The sequence below is a fragment of the Oncorhynchus clarkii genome, chromosome 18 (genome assembly GCF_045791955.1).
Source record: "Oncorhynchus clarkii lewisi isolate Uvic-CL-2024 chromosome 18, UVic_Ocla_1.0, whole genome shotgun sequence".
Classification (NCBI taxonomy): domain Eukaryota; kingdom Metazoa; phylum Chordata; class Actinopteri; order Salmoniformes; family Salmonidae; genus Oncorhynchus; species Oncorhynchus clarkii.
The window spans coordinates 6,870,945-6,892,099 of NC_092164.1; the positions used below are offsets into that span (position 1 = coordinate 6,870,945).

The 21,155-nt window shown below is 48.8% G+C and overlaps 1 protein-coding gene across 1 annotated transcript in view; it reads right to left on the reverse strand.

The window, feature by feature from the left end:
• Positions 1–21,155, reverse strand: part of LOC139373942 (neurobeachin-like protein 1) — a 104,809-nt gene that overhangs the window by 23,321 nt on the left and 60,333 nt on the right. Inside the window, exons 38-71 of the mRNA XM_071115025.1 lie at positions 19,640–19,818; positions 19,129–19,288; positions 18,528–18,630; positions 18,169–18,328; positions 17,071–17,229; positions 16,599–16,758; positions 15,407–15,495; positions 13,100–13,678; positions 12,060–12,235; positions 10,537–10,696; positions 10,180–10,308; positions 9,674–9,853; positions 9,119–9,247; positions 8,779–8,928; positions 8,410–8,567; positions 7,763–7,887; positions 7,294–7,420; positions 7,002–7,150; positions 6,281–6,414; positions 5,789–5,890; positions 5,460–5,555; positions 5,227–5,351; positions 4,830–4,970; positions 4,314–4,444; positions 3,870–3,979; positions 3,538–3,655; positions 2,880–2,977; positions 2,397–2,513; positions 2,074–2,273; positions 1,563–1,735; positions 1,366–1,460; positions 1,022–1,138; positions 666–827; positions 25–173 (exon numbers count right to left, since the gene is read on the reverse strand). Of these exons, the coding sequence (XP_070971126.1) occupies positions 25–173; positions 666–827; positions 1,022–1,138; positions 1,366–1,460; positions 1,563–1,735; positions 2,074–2,273; positions 2,397–2,513; positions 2,880–2,977; positions 3,538–3,655; positions 3,870–3,979; positions 4,314–4,444; positions 4,830–4,970; positions 5,227–5,351; positions 5,460–5,555; positions 5,789–5,890; positions 6,281–6,414; positions 7,002–7,150; positions 7,294–7,420; positions 7,763–7,887; positions 8,410–8,567; positions 8,779–8,928; positions 9,119–9,247; positions 9,674–9,853; positions 10,180–10,308; positions 10,537–10,696; positions 12,060–12,235; positions 13,100–13,678; positions 15,407–15,495; positions 16,599–16,758; positions 17,071–17,229; positions 18,169–18,328; positions 18,528–18,630; positions 19,129–19,288; positions 19,640–19,818 (5,140 nt within the window). The remainder of the gene's footprint in view (positions 1–24; positions 174–665; positions 828–1,021; positions 1,139–1,365; positions 1,461–1,562; positions 1,736–2,073; positions 2,274–2,396; positions 2,514–2,879; positions 2,978–3,537; positions 3,656–3,869; positions 3,980–4,313; positions 4,445–4,829; positions 4,971–5,226; positions 5,352–5,459; positions 5,556–5,788; positions 5,891–6,280; positions 6,415–7,001; positions 7,151–7,293; positions 7,421–7,762; positions 7,888–8,409; positions 8,568–8,778; positions 8,929–9,118; positions 9,248–9,673; positions 9,854–10,179; positions 10,309–10,536; positions 10,697–12,059; positions 12,236–13,099; positions 13,679–15,406; positions 15,496–16,598; positions 16,759–17,070; positions 17,230–18,168; positions 18,329–18,527; positions 18,631–19,128; positions 19,289–19,639; positions 19,819–21,155) is intronic.

Here is a 21,155-nt window from a genome sequence, read left to right on the forward strand (position 1 = left end):
AACACACACAGGAAACAAGGTCACCTGTACAGGTCTCGTATGGAGAGGAAGCCCTGCTCGCTGCCGATAACCAGGTACTCCCCGGACACACACATGTCTGTCACCTGCTCCTTCAGGCCCTCCGTACACAGGTGCTTCCCATTGACAGAGTACAGGTGCAGGCCGTTCTTATCCTAAACAGGGACAGGATGAGAGACAATCGGTACATTATGATTGGGTCCTGGTGTACATCTAGTGGTTAACTAGCGTTTTGCTAAGCATCATGTTGAGTTATGTATGACGTACTGTACCAACTAAGTCAGTCAGTCACTCACTAAGCAAATAACTCACTCCCCAACTCACTCACCCTCTGTAGCTCACCAACTAAGTCGCTCACCAACTAAGTCACTATGGCTTCATTCAGTCCAATTCTGATATTCTTTCCACTAATTGGTTCAATGACCAATCACATCAGATCTTTCTCTGAGCTGATCTAATTGGTCATGAATAATCATGAATATAGATCTGCATTGGGCTGTCCGTCTAAACACACACACACACACACACACACACACGCGCGCGCCGTAGCTGCCTGGTCAGACTCCTGCACCAAAACACATTAAGATTTTTTAGAGAAGACGATCACGACATTTTCAACTACATATTAAGAACATGTGTTAGTGTACCTTGAGCGTGGCCTTGCCCTCTACACAGGTGTGAACCACCACACACCCTTCATAAGAGATAGCCAGGTGCAGGATGGAGACCGGCAGGGAGCTCTCACAGGGCGGCCGCAGACACCGCATGTACTGGCCCCGACGCACCGTGTGGATGATCACCGTCCCGTCCTGGTACACAGAAACAAAACATCAACAAGATCCATCTATCAACCAACCCTCCAACCCCTTCGTCCTCCTGCATTCCTCCAACCTCCTGCATTCCTCCAACCTCCTGCATTCCTCCAACCACTCCAACCCCTTCATCCCACCAACCCCTCCATCCCACCAACCCCTCCATCCCCTTCATCCCTCCAACCTCTTACCCGTGATCCAGAGACGGCCATATCCAGCTCTGTGCTGATGCTGACGCTCAGTACCTCGTCAGTGTGTCCATACAGAACCTGTACCGGCTTGGGACACAGCCCCACCGGACAACCTCCCTGTAGGACACACACAGTCACACGCTCATACACCTGGGTAGTGTTCAGTAGGGCATACAGTAGTAAAACAGTTTGGAACCGAAAGCAGATATGTGTCAAACAGTTTCACTTCCTTTTTTCTTTTTTTGGTGTACTAACATCAAACGTTTCCACAGTAACAATGCAGTACAAATGCTTTCTAGTCAGTGTAGTGTATTCCAATAAACCCTCAGGCTTCATGATCTCACCTGCTGCAGCACCTGCCACACCATACAGGTGTTGTCCCTGGATCCAGAGATCAAGTGGATCCCACAGTAGTCTGTCGACAGGCACGTGACTATGTCTGCAGTGAGAGAGAAGACACCAAATAATTACTATACTGTATGTACAGACAGTGTGCGTGTGTGTCTGAGTGCATGTATGTGTGTGTGAGATCCATCCATACCCATGTGTCTGATGTGATGTCCCACAGTCTTTCCCTTGACCAGGGAGGTGACCCTCAGGCTGTTGTCCCAGTGGCCACCGCTGAACAGGAGCTTCCCGTCATGTGACACCACAAACAGACCTGCCGTCACCTCCACGCCCGGAGAGAAGGGCCCACCCAGGACCCGCTGGGTCCTAGAGAGAGGGGGGAGGAGCAGAGAGGAGGAGACCTCAGATACATACCTCACAGAACAACTTTATGACCAAGTAATGACATCAAGTGCCCTCCAAGGGTCTGTTCCAAAACATTTAAAGTGCATTCTTCCCATCTCCCATCCTGGAGATAATCACAGATCTGGATACACCATGGCAGAGTTTCCATCATACTGCGGTGACAAACCAAACATTCTCAGATGAGTGATTACTTCAAGGAATGGAGGTAAGAACTCAAACAGGGCTCCCAGTCTCCCAGTCAGACTACAACGCCCCATAGTTTCAAGTAGAAAAGGGGGCGGTGTTGGGGAGGGACTGACTTGGGGTTGGCCACGGTGGGGTCCTTGATGAAGGTAAAGTAGTTGGAGATATTCTTGTCATAAGGCAGCCAGCCGTGGGTTCCCATCAGACAGTTCTGACTCAGGGTCACCATAGTGTCTGGGCTGCCCTGGGTGATGAAGGAGTGGGACTGGTTTTTGGGGACCACGGCTTTCACCAGAGGCACGTTGTCATTGATCCCCTAAAAATCAACATTTATTTATGAAGTTGTTTTTCAATAAAACGATTTTCATAAAGTACTTTACAATAATCAACAAAGAGGGTCATGATCATATGCTTTAGTGTGTGTGTTTTCAAAACTAACCTCGACAAAGAAGGACTTGAGTTCGGCAAGGTGCTCGAAGATGCTGAGTGGCGAGGCGTCTAGTCGACCTTTCCTCTTCTCCACCTCCTCCAGAGAAAGACGTACTGGGTGTGGCTCCTGTACACACAGACAATACATCACTATAGCCCATCTAAAATACCTGATCTAAACCAGTGATTCTCAGCTAAATATCCCCGAGTAACCCCACCAGCACCCATTTCTGTTGTAGCCCTGGCTAAACTAATCACCAAGCTGTTGACGAGTTTAATAAGGTGTTTGTCTGATGCTACAACAATGAGTACTGTTGAAGGTCCTCAAAGACCAGAGATGGGAATCACGGTTCTAAATAACCTGTTAAAGTCTCATTCCCAATGATTCCTAATTGACCGGTTCATCCCTCAGTGTTCCAATGGGCTCATATCACGAGGAAGGCCTGGGAGGTTCCTCCCGGTCAGGTCAAGCCTTGTGTGTTTTCTCCAGTACCTTGAGCAGCTGGCAGGGTGTCTGTCCAAAGTTACTGATCATCCCCTCTACGGCTTTACGCTCCTTCTCATCAGTGATTGCATCCAGGTCCACCGCCCCTACAGCAAAACCAGAGACAAACGCTTCAGTAAAGTGTCATAATATAGCAATCTAGCGTTTCTTTAGCATGAGTGTTATTGTATCAGTCTATGGGCTTTAGTGTTAGCATCCGTACCTTTGTAGGTGCAGCGTTTCTTTAGCATCAGTGCTATTGTATCAGTCTATGGGTTTTAGTGTTAGCATCCGTACCTTTGTAGGTGCAGCGTTTCTTTAGCATCAGTGCTATATTATCAATGAGAGTCTATGGGTTTAGTGTTAGCATCCGCACCTGTAAGATGCTATGGATAAGAGCATCTGCTGAATGACCAAAATGTAAATGTACCTCCACAGGTACCGCGTTTCTTTAGCATCAGGGCTATTTTATGAGTGGGAGTCTTGGGGTTTAGTGTTAGCCTCCGTACCTTCGTAGGTGCAGCGTTTCTTTAGCATCAGGGCTATTGTATGAGTGGGAGTCTTTGGGTTTAGTGTTAGCGTCCGTACCTTCGTAGGTGCAGCGTTTCTTTAGCATCAGGGCTATTGTATGAGTGGGAGTCTTTGGGTTTAGTGTTAGCGTCCGTACCTTCGTAGGTGCAGTAGTAGAAGACATTGAGGGCCTCCACGGCCGCGGGGCCTCGCTGTTTGTAACCGAAGATCAGATCGATCCAGTCTTGCAGGTGGGCCGATACGTACTCAGACTCCTGTTACACAACACACACACACACAAAGGCCAAGACACACACATTTTTAACCCCCTCAGCAATAAATCACTAAATACTACTCTCTGTGGAATGCATTTCTCCTGCACATCATGGTAATAGAATGTGTGTGATCCAATTGTGTTAGAGGTTTTTCTCCCCCCTTGGGACAAAGCATTATGGTAATGGTGACCGTCCATGAGAAAAGGAGGCTCACCAGGGCTTTCCTGTGCTTATAAATGAAGTCCTCTGGAGACTTGGCCCATTTAGGCAGGATGACATCATTCACCCTCTCCTTGGAGATCTGCAGGCGCCCCAGATCAAAGGCTAGAGGGAGCGAGAGAGGAGGATGAACAAAGGACGGGGGAGTGAAAGTGGATTCCATCAGAGTGGCAGTGTGACCAGATAAAAAGAAAACAGACTAAATAACATTTTCAACTGAAATCCTCAGTTTCTACAATTCAGGGTGTAACTGGGTCAGTTATAGATTTAGTCCGATTTGAACAAGTTCCAGTGTTCCACAATCTGAACCGGTCCAGTCGAGTCCAGATGTTCTCTGATTGACTGTGTGAACACCACCACAGGAGGCGTGTTAGTACGGACAGTCAGTCAACATAGCCAGCGTGTCTGTGATTCTCTACAGACACGGAGCTCATCTCACCGTTCTGATTCTCCAGGAACTCCGGGAAGTAGAAGAACTCTGGGATGAGCTCCTTGACGTCGTTGGGGTTGTCCGTGAGGGTCTGCCACAAAGCTGGGATGGAGTGGAACTGGCGGTCCGCACAGTCAAACCTGGACCGAGGGAGGAAGACCAACAGCCAATGGCCTTAAAGTATGCCATAGTACTAGAGACCGGATGGTTTTGCTGACCATGTGACCTGACCAAGACAAACTGTGAATCTAGTAAGGCTGTAGCTCGGTGAGAGAAAGACTTCTGGCCTTACTGACATCAGTACAATAGCACCTCTCCAGACAAGAGCATAGATACATTTGATTGTTAGTTGGAACACACGTGTAATCACAGAACTAGAATGACTAGAACGCACAAAGCTGCTCAGACCACAGCAATTTGACTGGTACAACCCGAGCACTGATAACTCCATGGACTTTAATGCTGTTAACTTCTGGCCTGAGTTTTCTAGTCTGATTCCCCCCCACCAAAACCCATTGCTTTTACCGTCCACTCTGTAGCGCGATGTGGAGGGACGTGAAGGGTTCCACGCGGATGAGATAGTGCATGACTCCTGCTGCGTTGGAGTAGTGGGTACCGTAGTGGAACCGGTCGATGGTCCCCGTGGGGTCCTCAAAACTCTCATACCTACAGACAGGGAGACGTGAACTTAACATTATAATTACTTACTACATTTACTACAACAGAATCCAGTTATTTGCCCTCAAAGAGACATTTCCTCAACGGGAATAAAGTGTTGTATTGCAGTAAGTCTAATTCTATGGACGAGGACACTTATGTAGTGAAGAGAATGAATGAATACACTGCCACCCTGGAACGTGTCACGTAAATGCCAGTATGTAGACGCAGCAGCGGCTCAGTGAGAGAGGTTGAGAGAACGTACTTCTCCCGTACAGCCTTGGCGTTCCGCTCGTTGAGTACGGCCACGGGCTTGGACAGGTCCCGGAACACCCCTGGGTCTGTCAGGTCCAGCTCCTCTGACGTGTAGTCCGACAGGATCCAGGGGAACTGGATACACACACACACAATTAACTAAACCATGAACACCCTTTAGAAGAGCACCAAGATGGTATATTCCACATCTTCCCCCATAGGGTCCGTGTTAACAGAACGTACCACTGGGTACTGAGACAGGTCGTTGTAGGTTCGGCCCGCGATGGTGTTCAGCTGGATCAAGTAGTCAAAGTTGGTCATCTCTCGGTTCACCCATTTCTACCAAAGACGAGAGAGAGAGGTTTAACACAACCTGTCAACACAATACCTGAGACCATACTGACTACTTAACATGGGTCATGCTCAGTAGGGCACAATGTAACAAAACATTTTGCAAAAAATAATACATCTGTTCTTATAAGACCAGCTCAGGGAGTATCACCTCCGTTTCAAACCACTTCCTCCCTACTGAACACGACCTTGATCTCCCATGTCAATGTTTGACCCCTGACCTGTGTGAGTCCGGAGGCCTTGAGCAGCTCCTGTGGTGAGCGTGTGCCGTACAGGCTGAGGGAGCGCAGCAGCAGCATCCTACTGTACACCTTGTTCCGCACCTGTCAATCAAACCACACAGAACATTCCAACATGAGGGGGTCTGTTCAAAAGTGTGAAATCTTTCAGAATGCTCAGATCAAAATATATTATGTAGAACAGATATGATGGCCTGTCATGTAGAATAGGGAGTAGTACAGGTTCTATTTGTTCTTAACGTTTTACTGTACTCAACACACCCCAGTACTCCAGGCCTATGTAGTCATTCCTTCTACATAAGTGTTTCCCAAACCCCTCCTCAAACACCCCCCATCTACTTACTTGATCTATTCCAGGACTAGCCCTTGATGAGTTGAATCAGGTGATGTGCTAGCTCTGGAATAGACCAAGTAGTGAAATGGATAGGGGTACACCGTTCTCAATCCACATAAAAAGCAGATCCCAGAACTGACCTCTTTCTTAAAGTTGAGGAAGTAGTTGGTCTGGTCTATGAGGAAGATCTCCAGGGCCGAGCGGCGGAGGTTGTACCTTCGCAGGTGGATCTCCCGGATCTGAGATAGAGGCCACTTAAAGTCCTGACCAACACCTGGAAGGACAGACAGGGGGACAGACAGGGGGTTGGTTATGTATAATACACAAGGCCAGGAGTTTGACCTAACTAGGGACTTGACCATGGCAAAACTCCAGGCCCGAATATTAACCCTACGTCATTACATTATATGATGTGTATTGCATGTGGGAGCAGCTGCACCTCTATGTCTAAGACAACACAATGAGTCTTTAACAGTGTGGTATGTATGTATTGTACATGTCTAGTCATGACAGCTACACCTCTATGTTTAAGACAACACAATGAGTCTTTAACAGTGAGGTATGTATCTATTGTACATGTCTAGTCATAACAGCTACACCTCTATGTCTAAGACAACACAATGAGTCTTTAACAGTGTGGTATGTATGTATTGTACATGTCTAGTCATAACCCATCCATAACCTCTGGTTTATCAACTCCTGCTACACTCGCTCACTCTCCTTCAGCCTCCCTTCCTCTCTCCTTCTTCCTAAAAGCAACTTTTCCTCTAACCCCACTATTTCATCCCTTCTTCCTCCCCTCCCTCCTCTTTCAGGAGAACCCTCCCTACGACCCTCCTATCTTCCTCCCTCTCTCCTCACCCTCCTCCTTCTCTGTGCTGCTGTCATAGAAGTAGATGTGCTGGGTGGTGAGCTCCAGACGTCCAGGGCTGACATCCACCTGGGTGACCAGCTCACAGTCCTCCCACAGAACCAGCTTCTCCTTCTGGCCTGCCTCCTCCACGTCCCCCCTGGAAAGAGAGAGCGAGACAGCGAGAGAGATAGAAACAGACAGATAGGTGACCAAGTCCATTCACGTTTGTAGTCAAAGCCACCTAACAGTCCACGACAGACACAACACACAACATTAGTAGACAACGTTGAGAGTACTGACGTGTTGTTGGTCGCTGCGGGGTCGTCTTCAGGCAGCTCCAGAATGTCATCCTCCAGGTCGCTGACCTTCACCTGCTTGACCGCCTCCAGCAGTAAGGACTCAGATGTCACCTTCTGCTGCTGGACACCTGGGGGACAAGGGAGAGGAAGAGGAGGAACAAGAGGCAGAGGACAAAGAAGATGAAGAGAAACAGGAACAAGAGGCAGAGGACAAAGAAGATGAAGAGGAAGAGAAACATGAACAAGAGGCAGAGGACAAAGAAGATGAAGAGGAAGAGAAACAGGAACAAGAGGCAGAGGACAAAGAAGATGAAGAGGAAGAGAAACAGGAACAAGAGGCAGAGGACAAAGAAGATGAAGAGGAAGAGAAACAGGAAGAGGAGAAGGGTCCGTGTCTACAGCTAACATTATGGTTTATTCAGACTCCAGCGATGCCTTGTCAAGGGAACCAGTGAAGCTGCCTCTCTTACCCAGGTTGTCCCTGAGAGCGCTGGCCTGCCGGTGGTCCTCATAGTTGTAGTTGGGCACCAGTTTGAGTCTCATGCGGGAGTAGTTCTCCGCGCTGGACACTCGCCAGTGCATCTCACTCTGCTGCCTGAGAAAACAACAGACAGGAGAACGTCAACCAAGTTGCATGAACTGAAGAACAAACTGAACGCAAGAGAGACACACAGAAACTCTCGCCACTGTGCTTCTGCCTCTGTATTGATGGCTCTTTGGGGTTTTAGGAGGGGTATCTGTAAAGCACTTTGTGATAAACTGCATTGATGGCTCTTTGGGGGTTTTAGGAGGGGTGTCTGTAAAGCACTTTGTGATAAACTGCATTGATGTCTCTTTGGGGGTTTTAGGAGGGGTGTCTGTAAAGCACTTTGTGATAAACTGCATTGATGTCTCTTTGGGGGTTTTAGGAGGGGTGTCTGTAAAGCACTTTGTGACACCTGCTGATGTAAAACAAAAAGGTGTTATAAAATAAACTGCATTGATTGACTGACTGGTGGACAACAGTTCTTTGGCTGATCATGTGTTTGCCGGGGTGCTGAAGTAATTACCAATGAAGTCCTATAATCATATATAATACTGTATATATAATAATAAATAGTGTGTGTGTGGCCGTTACCTGTCTGCCCAGGGGCCTCTCTCACACACCAGGCTGCGGCGTGCTCCTCTCCACTGCCTGAGGACGGCGCTGTGCTGGCTGTGAAGCTGCTTCAGCATGCTGTTGTATCGCAGGTTCTCCTGCCGGCCGCGCCGAGAGAAGGGCCCCACAAACTGCTCCTGAGGGACGGCGGGACGAGGAACGGGGAGTCAGTGTGTTCTGGTGTGGAGAACACCACACAAGGCAATATGCTCTGTGTTACTGTGGTCTGACATTTCATTTCCATGATACAGCAGTATTATGGACAGCTCAATATGAAGTGGACCTTACTCGGATCTGTGTGTCTGTGTGTGTGTGTGGTGTGTGTCTGTGTGTGTGTGTGTGTGTGACCTGGAAGCGTATCTTGCTCTCTCCCCTCTCCCTCTCTCTTTTGTGCAGGTTGACCATGAAGCTTTCATAGCACTCCTTCCAGAACAGAGCCATGGTCTCGTGACCCTGGCTAAACGTCTCAATCTCATACTGCTTCATGTAGGGGATGATCTGAGGACAGAGAGAGAACCAATTCAACTACTTCTTTTGTTCATCTCAGGCTCGCTCTCTCAACACCGGAGATTGATGTATTTTCTCATCTTTAAGGTTGATCTTCAAATTTCTCAACACGTTTCTTGCTGCTCTTCAAGAGTTGAATGACTTAGCAATGATTTAGTAAGGCATTGAACCAGCTCCTCACGTATTTGTCGAGGTAGACCCTCCACTCGGGGGAGTTGCAGTAGAGCTGGAAGTCCTCGAAGAAGGAGGGGCTGCCGTTGGTGTCAGGCAGCTGGGGGAGGTGCAGCTCCATGTACAGCAGCTTGTTCACCTGCAGACACAACAAGATATTACAAGAGATTAGAAAATAATCCAAAGTGGTGTGAGGTATTGACATACTACAGACTAGTGGCTAGTAATCCTGGACTACAAAGCATATTCAAAAGAGATTCCATTGAAATCTCTCTTTAGTCCAGGACTATGTTTAATCTGTGTCCTAGACACCGACCCTTGGTGTGACAAATGTTTTGTCTATGTGCCAAGGTTTTGCCGTTATTTAAGAAAACAGTCAGCAAGTCTCTTTGGAATGTTTGATACGGATTCTACTTCATTGTGACTGTTCATCATGCATGTCTTTTCGTGTCTGAGCTTGAGTGTGTGTGTGTGCCTGCGCGTGGATGTGTGTGTGTGCCTGCGCGTGGATGTGTGTATGTGCCTGCGCGTGGATGTGTGTATGTGCCTGCGCGTGAGTGTGTACCTTGGAGAGCAGCGTGCGGAGCAGGGGCACCAGGCACATATAGGTCTCCTCTGTCTGCCCCCCTACAGAGCGTCTCAGGATGCCCTCCACCTTGCCCAGCAGGTAACACGCCTCGTCCTGAGTCTCCACGCTCTTGGTCTGCAGGATGCCGTTCAGCTTGGCTGTGGCCAAGGCACACACCTGGCAGGAGAGGAGATCACTTACATACACAGCTTATCTGGAGGTGATAAAAACATTCATATAAAGACAAGCATCCTGAATAAGATGTGACACCTGGTAGTGGGGTTATAGTGGGTTATAGTGCCTTCTATGAGACTTCGTGTGAGGCGGGTCGCCCTCAAGGGGGACTAAGCTGAAAAGGTTTGAGTACCACCGGTAGACTGAAAGTAGAGGTATGAAGTGTACAGTTGAACCCACTAACTAAGTTCCACTGGAAAAAAGCATCTGCTAAATTACTCAAATGTACATGTAAGAGTGTGTGTATGTGACACTGGACAGATTCTCACCTGGGGGTCTTCCTGGGCCATGAAGCCCAGCAGAAGCCTCAGGCCCACCTGAGACAGCTGCAGCCACTGGGCCCCTGACGAGTACCACACCATGAGACTGTCCATCAGAGTCACTGTCTCCTCCAGGACCTAGAAGAAAACAATCAATGAATCAAATCCCCTCTAACATGGCTTGTGTTACTCAATTGGTTTATAATTATTTAACAAAGCCTAATTGTGGATTGCAGTCACTCTTAGGCCATAGACTGCTTTCAATGTAACAAATGTCTTCATATGTCAAATCACTGAACTATCACTTTACAATGGTATGACATTCACACATACTGGCAAAGATGTCGCTACTCCTAATAACAATACCTTCTCTGTCCACAGGGTGGGGTTGACCAGGCCCTCCGCCTGCAGGAAGTCCTGCACAACGTGGAGCAGCCGCACAGCGTTCTCGGTGTGCTGGGGCAACATGGCCGCCGTGGCCTCCCGGTTGTCAGTCACAGCCCACTCCAGCATCCTCTCCATCAGACTGGGTGAGAGGGAGGGAGGGAGGGGTGGGAGATGGGGATAGAAAGAGAGGAAAGAAGGATAACAGAGGAGTGGAGGAAATTAAGAGAGAGAGACAAACAAAATGTGAATAAACACCAGAGAACCAGACCCCCACTTCAAGACTGATGTGACTGAACACAAAACACATTGAACAGCCACAACTACAGTCGTCAAGTCACCCTGCAGACTGGTTCCTACTCCTCACGTCACCCTGCAGACTGGTTCCTACTCCTCACGTCACCCTGCAGACTGGTTCCTACTCCTCACGTCACCCTGCAGGCTGGTTCCTACTCCTCACGTCACCCTGCAGGCTGGTTCCTACTCCTCACGTCACCCTGCAGGCTGGTTCCTACTCCTCACTACAGTCGTCACGTCACCCTACAGGCTGGTTCCTACTCCTCACTACAGTCGTCACATCACCCTGCAGACTGGTTCCTACTCCTTACGTCACCCTGCAGGCTGGTTCCTACTCCTCACTACAGTCGTCACGTCACCCTGCAGACTGGTTCCTACTCCTCAAGTCACCCTGCAGGCTGGTTCCTACTCCTCACGTCACCCTGCAGGCTGGTTCCTACTCCTCACGTCACCCTGCAGGCTGGTTCCTACTCCTCACGTCACCCTGCAGGCTGGTTCCTACTCCTCACGTCACCCTGCAGGCTGGTTCCTACTCCTCACGTCACCCTGCAGGCTGGTTCCTACTCCTCACGTCACCCTGCAGGCTGGTTCCTACTCCTCACGTCACCCTGCAGGCTGGTTCCTACTCCTCACGTCACCCTGCAGGCTGGTTCCTACTCCTCACGTCACCCTGCAGGCTGGTTCCTACTCCTCACGTCACCCTGCAGGCTGGTTCCTACTCCTCACGTCACCCTGCAGGCTGGTTCCTACTCCTCACGTCACCCTGCAGGCTGGTTCCTACTCCTCACGTCACCCTGCAGGCTGGTTCCTACTCCTCACGTCACCCTGCAGGCTGGTTCCTACTCCTCACGTCACCCTGCAGGCTGGTTCCTACTCCTCACGTCACCCTGCAGGCTGGTTCCTACTCCTCACGTCACCCTACAGACTGGTTCCCACTCCTCACTACAATCGTCACATCACCCAACAGGCTGGTTCCTACTCCTCACTACAGTCGTCAAGTCACCCTGCAGTCTGGTCCTACTCCTCCTCAATAATTTTTTGTAACAAAATGGGTCTTTTTAAACTAATATCTTTGTGAGACTGAAACTTTTTAATTGAACGTAATATCTCGTGTTTGTTGTCTAAATGGAACTGTGCATTCTGCATATTTTCAGTCTTGTCAACTGAGAATGAAATAAATCAAACGTAAAAAATGCCAGTGTGTCCACCTGAGCTTGATGTGGTCCACAGGCAGCAGCAGCTCGTTGGTAGTGCCCAGCTTGGTGAGGGCAGAGAACACCTGCCCCCGCTCCAGCCAGGCGGCATCGTCCGAGCCCTCCACGCCTCGCCACATTACGCACAGCACGATCTCCAGCAGCATGCGAGACAGCTCCTCCTCCGTCCGCTAGTGGGAGACAGAGAGGAGGGAGTCAGTGAGAGTCACATCCAGGTACAGATAGACAAACACAAAGGGGGTTCCCTCCCACCCCCAGCCTCCATGGTGTGGTTTGACCCCCCCATGTCTGGCCCTACTGACGACAGTCCCATGGGAGAATCTCAATTGCATTACCTTGACTCCTCATGTCCTCTCTCCCCACCCCATTCTGAAAACCCATCCAAAACATAAGGACCTCTGACTTTCTCATCCAATGGGTTTTGAGAAGGAGACGAGGAGAGAGGACGCGAGGAGTCAAGGAAACGCAAATTGAGATTGTCCCCATCTATAAGATGAGAGGGAGAGGTGGCTCCCTAGTGAGGCAGTGACATTTTATAGCTTTATAAGTCTGTGGGGGATCAGAGGACCTGAGGGACATAGGAACACTCTGGCACCACAGTGGAAACCAATAGGGTGGATACACAAGCCCCCAATAGGGTGGATACACAAGCCCCCAATAGGGTGGATACACAAGCTCCTAATAGGGTGGATACACAAGCCCCCAATAGGGTGTATACACAAGCCCCCAATAGGGTGGATACACAAGCCCCCAATAGGGTGTATACACAAGCCCCCAATAGGGTGGATACACAAGCCCCCAATAGGGTAATCTGGATCCCTACCAGGAATTAGCTTTCAAATATCCAATTTGAGCAGCTGAAGGAAAGGAAGACAATTTATACAATTGATATACAGCCATTGTGACTAGTCAGACTTCCTAGGGCCTTCAGGGAACCACCTAGAGGAAACCACTTTTATCTATTGATATACAGCCACTGTGACTGGCTAGCTACAATGAAGACGAGAGGAAACCACTATAGACAGATGTCTCACCTCAGCACAGCTGAACGACTCCCCCAACGACATGTTGTCGCTGAACAGGAAGCTGTCCTCGGTGAGGGACGCCGCCGAGGCATCTGGGAAGGCCTTGGCTGACGCCTCCAGCGGCGATGGCGTGCTGACCATGCTCCCCGGCGTCTGGTTGCCGCTCTCCCCGCCCTCGTAGGCACTCATGTGGGACAGGTCCAAACTCAACCCCCCTGCTTTCCCTCCCCCAGACGCCCAGGGCTTGAGCAACAGGCCCTCCCCAATCTGACTAACGGGCGTGTCCAGAAGCGAAAGCACATCCCCATTTTCAAGACTATCCACTGATCTTCTGGAGCTCATGCTGAGGCGGTCTTCATCCACCAGTCTCCCGGCGCTGCCTGCTCGGCCCCTCCTCTCCAGGGGCAGTTCTAGGCGGCTGCCGCTGCCCCGGCTGAGGTCCAGGCTGCAGGTGCTGGCAGCGTCGCCCCGCCCCGGGCCGCCCTCGCAGGGGGAGCGCAGGAACAGCCTCATCAGGGTCTCCTGCCAGCACAGCTGTCTGGAGATCTCCCGCGCCGCGTCCTGCTGGGACTGGAGGAGCTGGTACAGCTAGAGGGAGAGAGAGCAGTAGTATTACTACCCAAGTATTCATTATTGTTCATTCAACATTACTGACCTGTTATTTATTATTCAATGAGTATTATGCTTATGTTATTTATTTATGTCATCAATGATTGAATCTTTTTTGGGGGATGGAGAAAGAACAAGGGATGCAGGGAGGGAAGGAATGATAGTGAGGGAGAGAGAGAGAGGAAGGATAGAGAGGCGGGGGAAGGGGAGAGAGGGCGAGGAAGGATAGAGAGGGGGGGAAGGATAGAGAGGCGGGGGAAGGGGAGAGAGGGGGAGGAAGGATAGAGAGGGGGAGGAAGGATAGAGAGGGGGAGGAAGGATAGAGAGGGGGGAAGGGGAGAGAGGGAGGAAGGATAGAGAGGTGGGAAGGATAGAGGGAGGATAGAGAGGTGGGGGAGGAAGGATATAGAGGGGGAGGAGGAAGGATAGAGAGGTGGGAAGGGTAGAGGGAGGATAGAGAGGTGGGAAGGATAGAGGGGGGATAGAGAGGGGGGAAGGATAGAGGGGGGATAGAGAGGGGGAGGAAGGATAGAGAGGGGGGAAGGTGGGATAGAGGGGGAGGAGGAAGGATAGAGAGGGGGAAGGGTAGAGGGAGGATAGAGAGGTGGGAAGGATAGAGGGGGGATAGAGAGGGGGGAGGAAGGATAGAGAGGGGGAAGGCGGGATAGAGAGGAGGGAGAGATAGGGGAGGAGGGAAGGATAGAGAGGGGGGTGGATAGAGAGGGGGGATGGATAGAGAGGGGGGATGGATAGAGAGGGGGGATGGATAGAGAGGGGGGATGGATAGAGAGGGAGGATGGATAGAGAGGGAGGATGGATAGAGAGGGAGGATGGATAGAGAGGGAGGATGGATAGAGAGGGGGGGATGATAGAGAGGGGGGATGATAGAGAGGGGGGATGGATAGAGAGGGGGGGATGATAGAGAGGGGGGATGGATAGAGAGGGGAATGGATAGAGAGGGGAATGGATAGAGAGGGGAATGGATAGAGAGGGGAATGGATAGAGAGGGGAATGAATAGAGAGGGGAATGGATAGAGAGGGGAATGGATAGAGAGGGGAATGGATAGAGAGGGGAATGGATAGAGAGGGGAATGATAGAGAGGGGAATGGATAGAGAGGGGAATGAATAGAGAGGGGAATGAATAGAGAGGGGAATGAATAGAGAGGGGAATGAATAGAGAGGGGAATGGATAGAGGGGAATGGAGAGAGGGGGGAATGGAGAGAGGGGGGAATGGAGAGGGGGGAATGGAGAGAGGGGGGAATGGAGAGAGGGGGATGGATAGAGAGAGGGGGGTGGATAGAGAGGGGGATGGATAGAGAGAGGGGGATGGATAGAGAGAGGGGGATGGATAGAGAGAGAGGGGATGGATAGAGAGAGAGGGGATGGATAGAGAGAGGGGGATGGATAGAGAGAGAGGGGGATGGATAGAGAGAGGGGGGATGGATAGAGAGGGGGGGGGTGGATAGAGAGCGGGGATAGAGTTTTAGGAAGATCAAAACCAGATATTTTAGCACAAGTTTATAATCCCTTTTAAAATGCCTTCATTTCAAAGATTTCAAAGTAATATCATCCATTTATGGTTGATGTAGTGATTTAATTATTATGGATATCAACATCTGGTATGTAGGAAGATGTCTGTTTCGACCCTGAGAACCGGGTATGTGTGTCGTTTTAATAACTTAGTGTGTGTGCTCTGTTCCCTCACCCTATTGCACACGAGCAGGCGTACGCTGGGCCCGGCCCGGTGAGTCAGCTGGACCAGGGCCATAAGGTCCTTGTAGCTCACCACATGATCTAAGGGGGGGTCAAAGGTCAACATGATAAGCCATAGCCATATAATTTAGTCGAGTACACATTGACTGAATCTCATATTACCTGTTGGGCCACACCATAATACTGGGTCATGTTCAGTAGGGCACACCGTATAAAAACATATCTCAACGGAAGGCAGAAAAGCATGTTCAGGAAGTACCTCACTGTTTGAAAACGTTTTCTCTCAGCTGAACATAACCCTGATTGATCTGTCCATATAGCTGAATGGGTAAAACAATAACCTGAAGTACACTGGAGAAACATTGATTTCCTGCCCTTTGCCCATACAAACCTCACTGCAGAACCGCCCTGACTCTCTCCAGCCATTCATTCAGTCATTTATTTATAGAGAGGAAGCCATTCTCTGCAGTCTACACTCCGTCCAACTTCAGCCTCACTCCCGCCAATCAATTAACCCTCAACGCTTCATTGATTGGCCACTAAATCAAACTCCAATGGAGTCATGGGAGTAGATCCAGCCAATCAAAACTATTCAAGGGCTGAACACCACATCTACAAAGGTCTATAGGGACAGCTGGGTGAAGCGGAGTCAGTTCTCATTCTTTTTTATTGGCCAATGAAATGAAACCACTTCACCTGCGTTACTGTAGATATTGCTTGGGTAAAAAAAATATATATAGATTTTTTTTTTTTTTTAAATCACCAAACACATTTGTATTGCCTTATACTTTAGTAATACTAATTGGTTTGCTGTTTAGTATGTATTTGTAAAGTTCCCACGAATTACCCTTCGGACACAATAACTATTTGGGGGTGGCAGGGTAGCCTAGTGGTTAGAGCGTTGGACTAGTAACAAACCTGTCCTTCTGCCCCTGAACAGGCAGTTCACCCACTGTTCCTAGGCCGTCAATGAAAATAAGAATTTGTTCTTAACCGACTTGCCTGGTTAAATAAAGGTAAAATAAATAAAAACATTTTTTTATTGAATTGAAAAACAATGTTGATGATTGGCTGTTGAAGGAGCCGTTTCCAACCGTAGTGATCTAGTCCCCAGAAACATATTTGAATGGTGTGGTGGACACTGACAGGGTGAGAGAAGGGGTGGGAGGGACACCGACACCCACCTGTGTGGAGCACCTGGTTGAGCAGGCTCTTGACGAGGGAGGGGGTGACGTGGAGGTCAGAGAAGAGCAGGGAGAGACCAGAGTATCCCACCTCCCTCAGCTTCAGCCTCTGCTTGTTCTTCTCATAGACACGGTCGCAGCGCAGCATGCGGTCAAACATCTGGACTCTCACACACGGCAAAGACCATTAAATGATGTTACATTAGCAGCATTGAATGTCTGAAAGAGAAGGGTCTTGTATACTACCTCGTGAAAGTATTGACTCATCTGCACAACATACAGACCTACTCCACATACAAACCTTCTCCACATTTTCAAAGTAATTAAAAATATATTTTTTTAAATCCAGAACATTTCTAGGCCAGTAAGTTCTCCATGTCTAACACAAACTCGGAAGTCGTCAAAACCACAACACACTTAAACATTCCCGTGTGTGTGTGTGTGTGTTGGTACGTGTGAGGAGGTCCCTCACCTTGAAGACGAGCTCTCGGAGGCGGTCTGAGTGTTTGGTGTTGAGCAGCAGGGCGTAGCAGGAGTCGGCCGCCCCCGGCTCAAACAGAAGCAGGAAAAGCTGGTCCCTGGCAGCACTGGTCTGGAGCAGACTGAGCAGCAACTCTATCACTCCACACAGCTAGAGGGACACACACACACACAAACACACACTTGGTTAGCAACTCCACCAAGGCGCACACACACACACTAGGATTAAATTAAGTGGAGAGAGCAAGTAAATGACGAGTGTGGTTTCAGGGACTGAACAGCCTAATAATGGGTCGGATGGAGAGAAGACAAACTGTGGAGGATGAACACTTGACATTGCAGTGAGCATATGTCACATGCCATGATGTCACAGGCCGTGTATAGAAACCTATGTAAGAGGATAAGACAAACAGGAAAAAGAGCTGGAGAAAAGGAGGGAGAGAGGAAGGACACGGACACACAGGAAACAGATCCTCATTGAATGCCAGGCGTATAAATCCTGTGTGAAGTGAGTGGATGGGAAGCTGGGCCTTGAGAGACAGAGACTTGCCGCAGTCAGTTAAACAGAGCAGGCAGCTGAAGGCTATTAGGGGGGGAAAGCTTTCTTCCAGAGGCCTAGGTAACCAGCAGGCCAGAGACCAGGGCTGTCCTTAGTGTAGCCGCAGGCTGGAAACACACAGCCCTCACCACTGTGCCAGGCACAGAGCAGGCAGCTGTTCCCTCATAGGCACCACAGCAGGCAGCTGTTCCTCATAGGCACCACAGCAATGGCCCTCATAGGATTTCTAAGTGATATTCCAGTACATGGATATTGAAGACAACTTGGGCTTATTCAGATGGGGTAAATAAGTGAGAGAGGTTGAATTGCACTCGGTCTTCCACATCGGGTAATAGCCAGTCTATTAACCATCTCATCTTCAATATTACTCATATGGAGTGGAGTCCTCTGACTACAGGACATCAACTTTCTCCATGTTAATCCATGATACGATGCATGGCTTCATTAGCGTTAATATTGTAACAGAGACAAAGATTCTGACAAGTCATGGACCCGTCATCTGTCCGTTCCTCCCTTCCATCCATCCCTCACCTGTTCCTCGTCTCCGATGGCGGCGATGTATCCCAGAATGCTGTGCATCTCCTCCTGGGTCATACCCTTGCTGATGTAATACTTCAGGAGGCCGCAGAGGGACAATCGGATGGTCTGATTGTCGTCTTCACTAAGATCTCCCTCCCTGCTGACACTCTTACTGACAGATTTAGAATCATTTATTTAAAAAAAAACATATGTTTAACATAAATATTATTTTATGAGAAATCAAGTTGACTGTAGAACTTGTACATTTATTACAATACATACATCTCATGTAACAGATGGAGCTAGAGTAGGACAATTATGAATCATGAGTAAAAACCAGAAGCTGAGCATTATGGGAGATGGAGTCCCACCCGTAGTAAAGGCGAATGGTGTCCAGTAGAAATTGAACTCCGTATTTCTTCCGGAACTGCTTCCTGTTTTCTTTGATGACGGTGGACATGTACTGGATGTGACCTTCATCACCACGAGAAAGATTGACAAGAGTCACACAGGGATGGATAGGTTACATTCTAAAAGTAATCCATTAGTTACCTGCCCAAAAATGGAATCAGTAACAGAACTTTTGGATTACCCAAACTAATTTAATATTGATTACTGTCAGTTACTTTTGGATTACGTTCCCCTTAAGATGCATTATGCCGCGTTCATGTTCCAGTCGGAACTAGGAAACTCTGAAATTTCCGACTGGCTAACTGGTTGAAGTTATACACGTGTCGCGTTCAACCAGTTAGCAAGTCCGAAACCTCAGAGTTCCGACTAGCATGTGAAGGTGGCATTAGAAGTAGACAAAAAGGGTCCATCAAACACATGTGGTGTGTCATTATAGTGGTCTCTGACTTGCTTAGGTGGAACAAACTTCAACTTGTTCCTGGATTTGTAACCAATCACACTCTCATATCGACTAACACGTGAACCCCCCCGCCACACAGACCCATGGTCCCAGGTGCTCACCGATGCGCAGGGGGAAGTCTCCCAGGTTCCAGATGCTGAAGTTGAACAGAAGGTGTGTGTGGAGCTGCTGCAGCAGCTGCTGGTTCTTTTCGTAGGTAACCTGCTCCACCAGGAGCTGAGCAGACACCAAGACACTCACATCCACCAGACTGGCAGGCAGCTACACAGAGAGAAATACACACATGTCAAGAGAGAGACTCAATAAGAGAGGAGAAAGTAGAGAGAGAATGACAGAGACAAAGAGAGCAAGAGAGAATGACAGAAAGAGAGAGTGGAAAGAGATTGAGAGAGCACAGGCGAGAGAGAGAAATAGGAGACAGAGAGAATGAAAGAGCCAGAGAGAGTTGATAACGGCGCCGGAGGGGATGGCCGCCGTTTTACGGGCTCCTAACCAACTGTGATATTTTGTGTTATTTTTATCATTGGTCGCAACTTATTTTGTACAAATGTTGCTGGTTCCGTCTCTTATGATCAAAAATAGCTTCTGGATATCAGAACAGTAATTACTGACCACAAACTGGATGAAGATTATTTCTTTAATGAGTCTGACGTGAAGGATATACAGCTTCTCCGAGACCAGGCCCAAATCCACGTCATTCGCGTGAAAATAATACGGAAATACAGGGGACGGAGATCGGGGTGCCTTGTGAGAGTCGTTGGCGAGTGGGTAACCCGCCTCTACCATCCGTTCTACTGGACAACGTGCAATCACTGGAGAATAAACCGGATGACCTCCGCACGAGACTATCCTACCAACGGGACATTATATACTGTATTATCTTATGTTTCACCGAGTCGTGGCTAAACGACGACACAGGTAATATTCAGTTGGCTGGGTTTTCCTTGCATCGGCAGGACAGAACAGCTACGTCTGGTAAGATGAGGGGTGGGGGGGGGGGTTGTGTCTATTTGTCAATAACAGCTGGTGCGCAATGTCTAATATTAAGGAGGTCTTGAGGCACTGCTCGCCTGAGGTAGAATACCTAATGATAAACTGTAGACCACACCATCTACCAAGAGAGTTTATCTATATTTTTAGTAGCAGTCCATTTACCACCACAAACTGATGCTGGCACTAAGACCACACTCACAGAGCTGTATAGGGCCATAAGCAAACAAGAAAATACTAATCCTAGTGGGCGGGACTTTAATGCAGGCAAATTTAAATCCATGTTACCGCATTTCTACCAGCATGTCACAAAACACTATAGACCACCTTTACTCCACACACCGAGACGCATACAAAAGCTCCCCCTCTATTTGGCACATCTGATCATAATTCTTACAAGCAAAAACTAAAGAAGGAAGTACCAGTGACTTGCTGAATACGGAAGTGGCCAGATGACGAGGATGCTACAGGACTGTTTTGCAGCACAGACTGGAATATGTTTCAGGATTCATCCAATGGCATTGAGAATATACCACCTGTCACCAGCTTCATCAATAAGTGCATCGACGACGTCCCCCCCCCCACAGTGATCGTACGTACAGTGAGGGAACAAAGTATTTGATCCTCTGCTGATTTTGTACGTTTGCCCACTGACAAAGAAATGATCAGTCTATAATGGTAGGTTTATTTGAACAGTGAGACAGAACAAAAAAAATCCAGAAAAACGCATGTCAAAAGTGTTATAAATTTATTTGCATCTACTCTCTCTCTAGTCATCTACTCTCTCTAGTCATCTACTCTCTCTAGTCATCTACTCTCTCTAGTCATCTACTCTCTCTAGTCATCTACTCTCTTTCTCTAGTTGAATTCTACTACACTGGCTCGGACGCTCGTCGAATGTGGCAGGGCTTGCAAACCTTTACGTACTATGAAGGGAAACCCAGCTGCAAGCTGCCCAGTGACGCGAGGCTACCAGACGAGCTAGATGCCTTTTATGGTCGCTTCGAGGCAAGCAACACTGAAGCATGCATGAGAGCACCAGCTGTTCCGGACGACTGTGTGATCACGCTCTCCGTAGCCAATGTGAGCAAGACCTTTAAACAGTTCAACATTCACAAGGCCGCAGGCCCAGACAGAT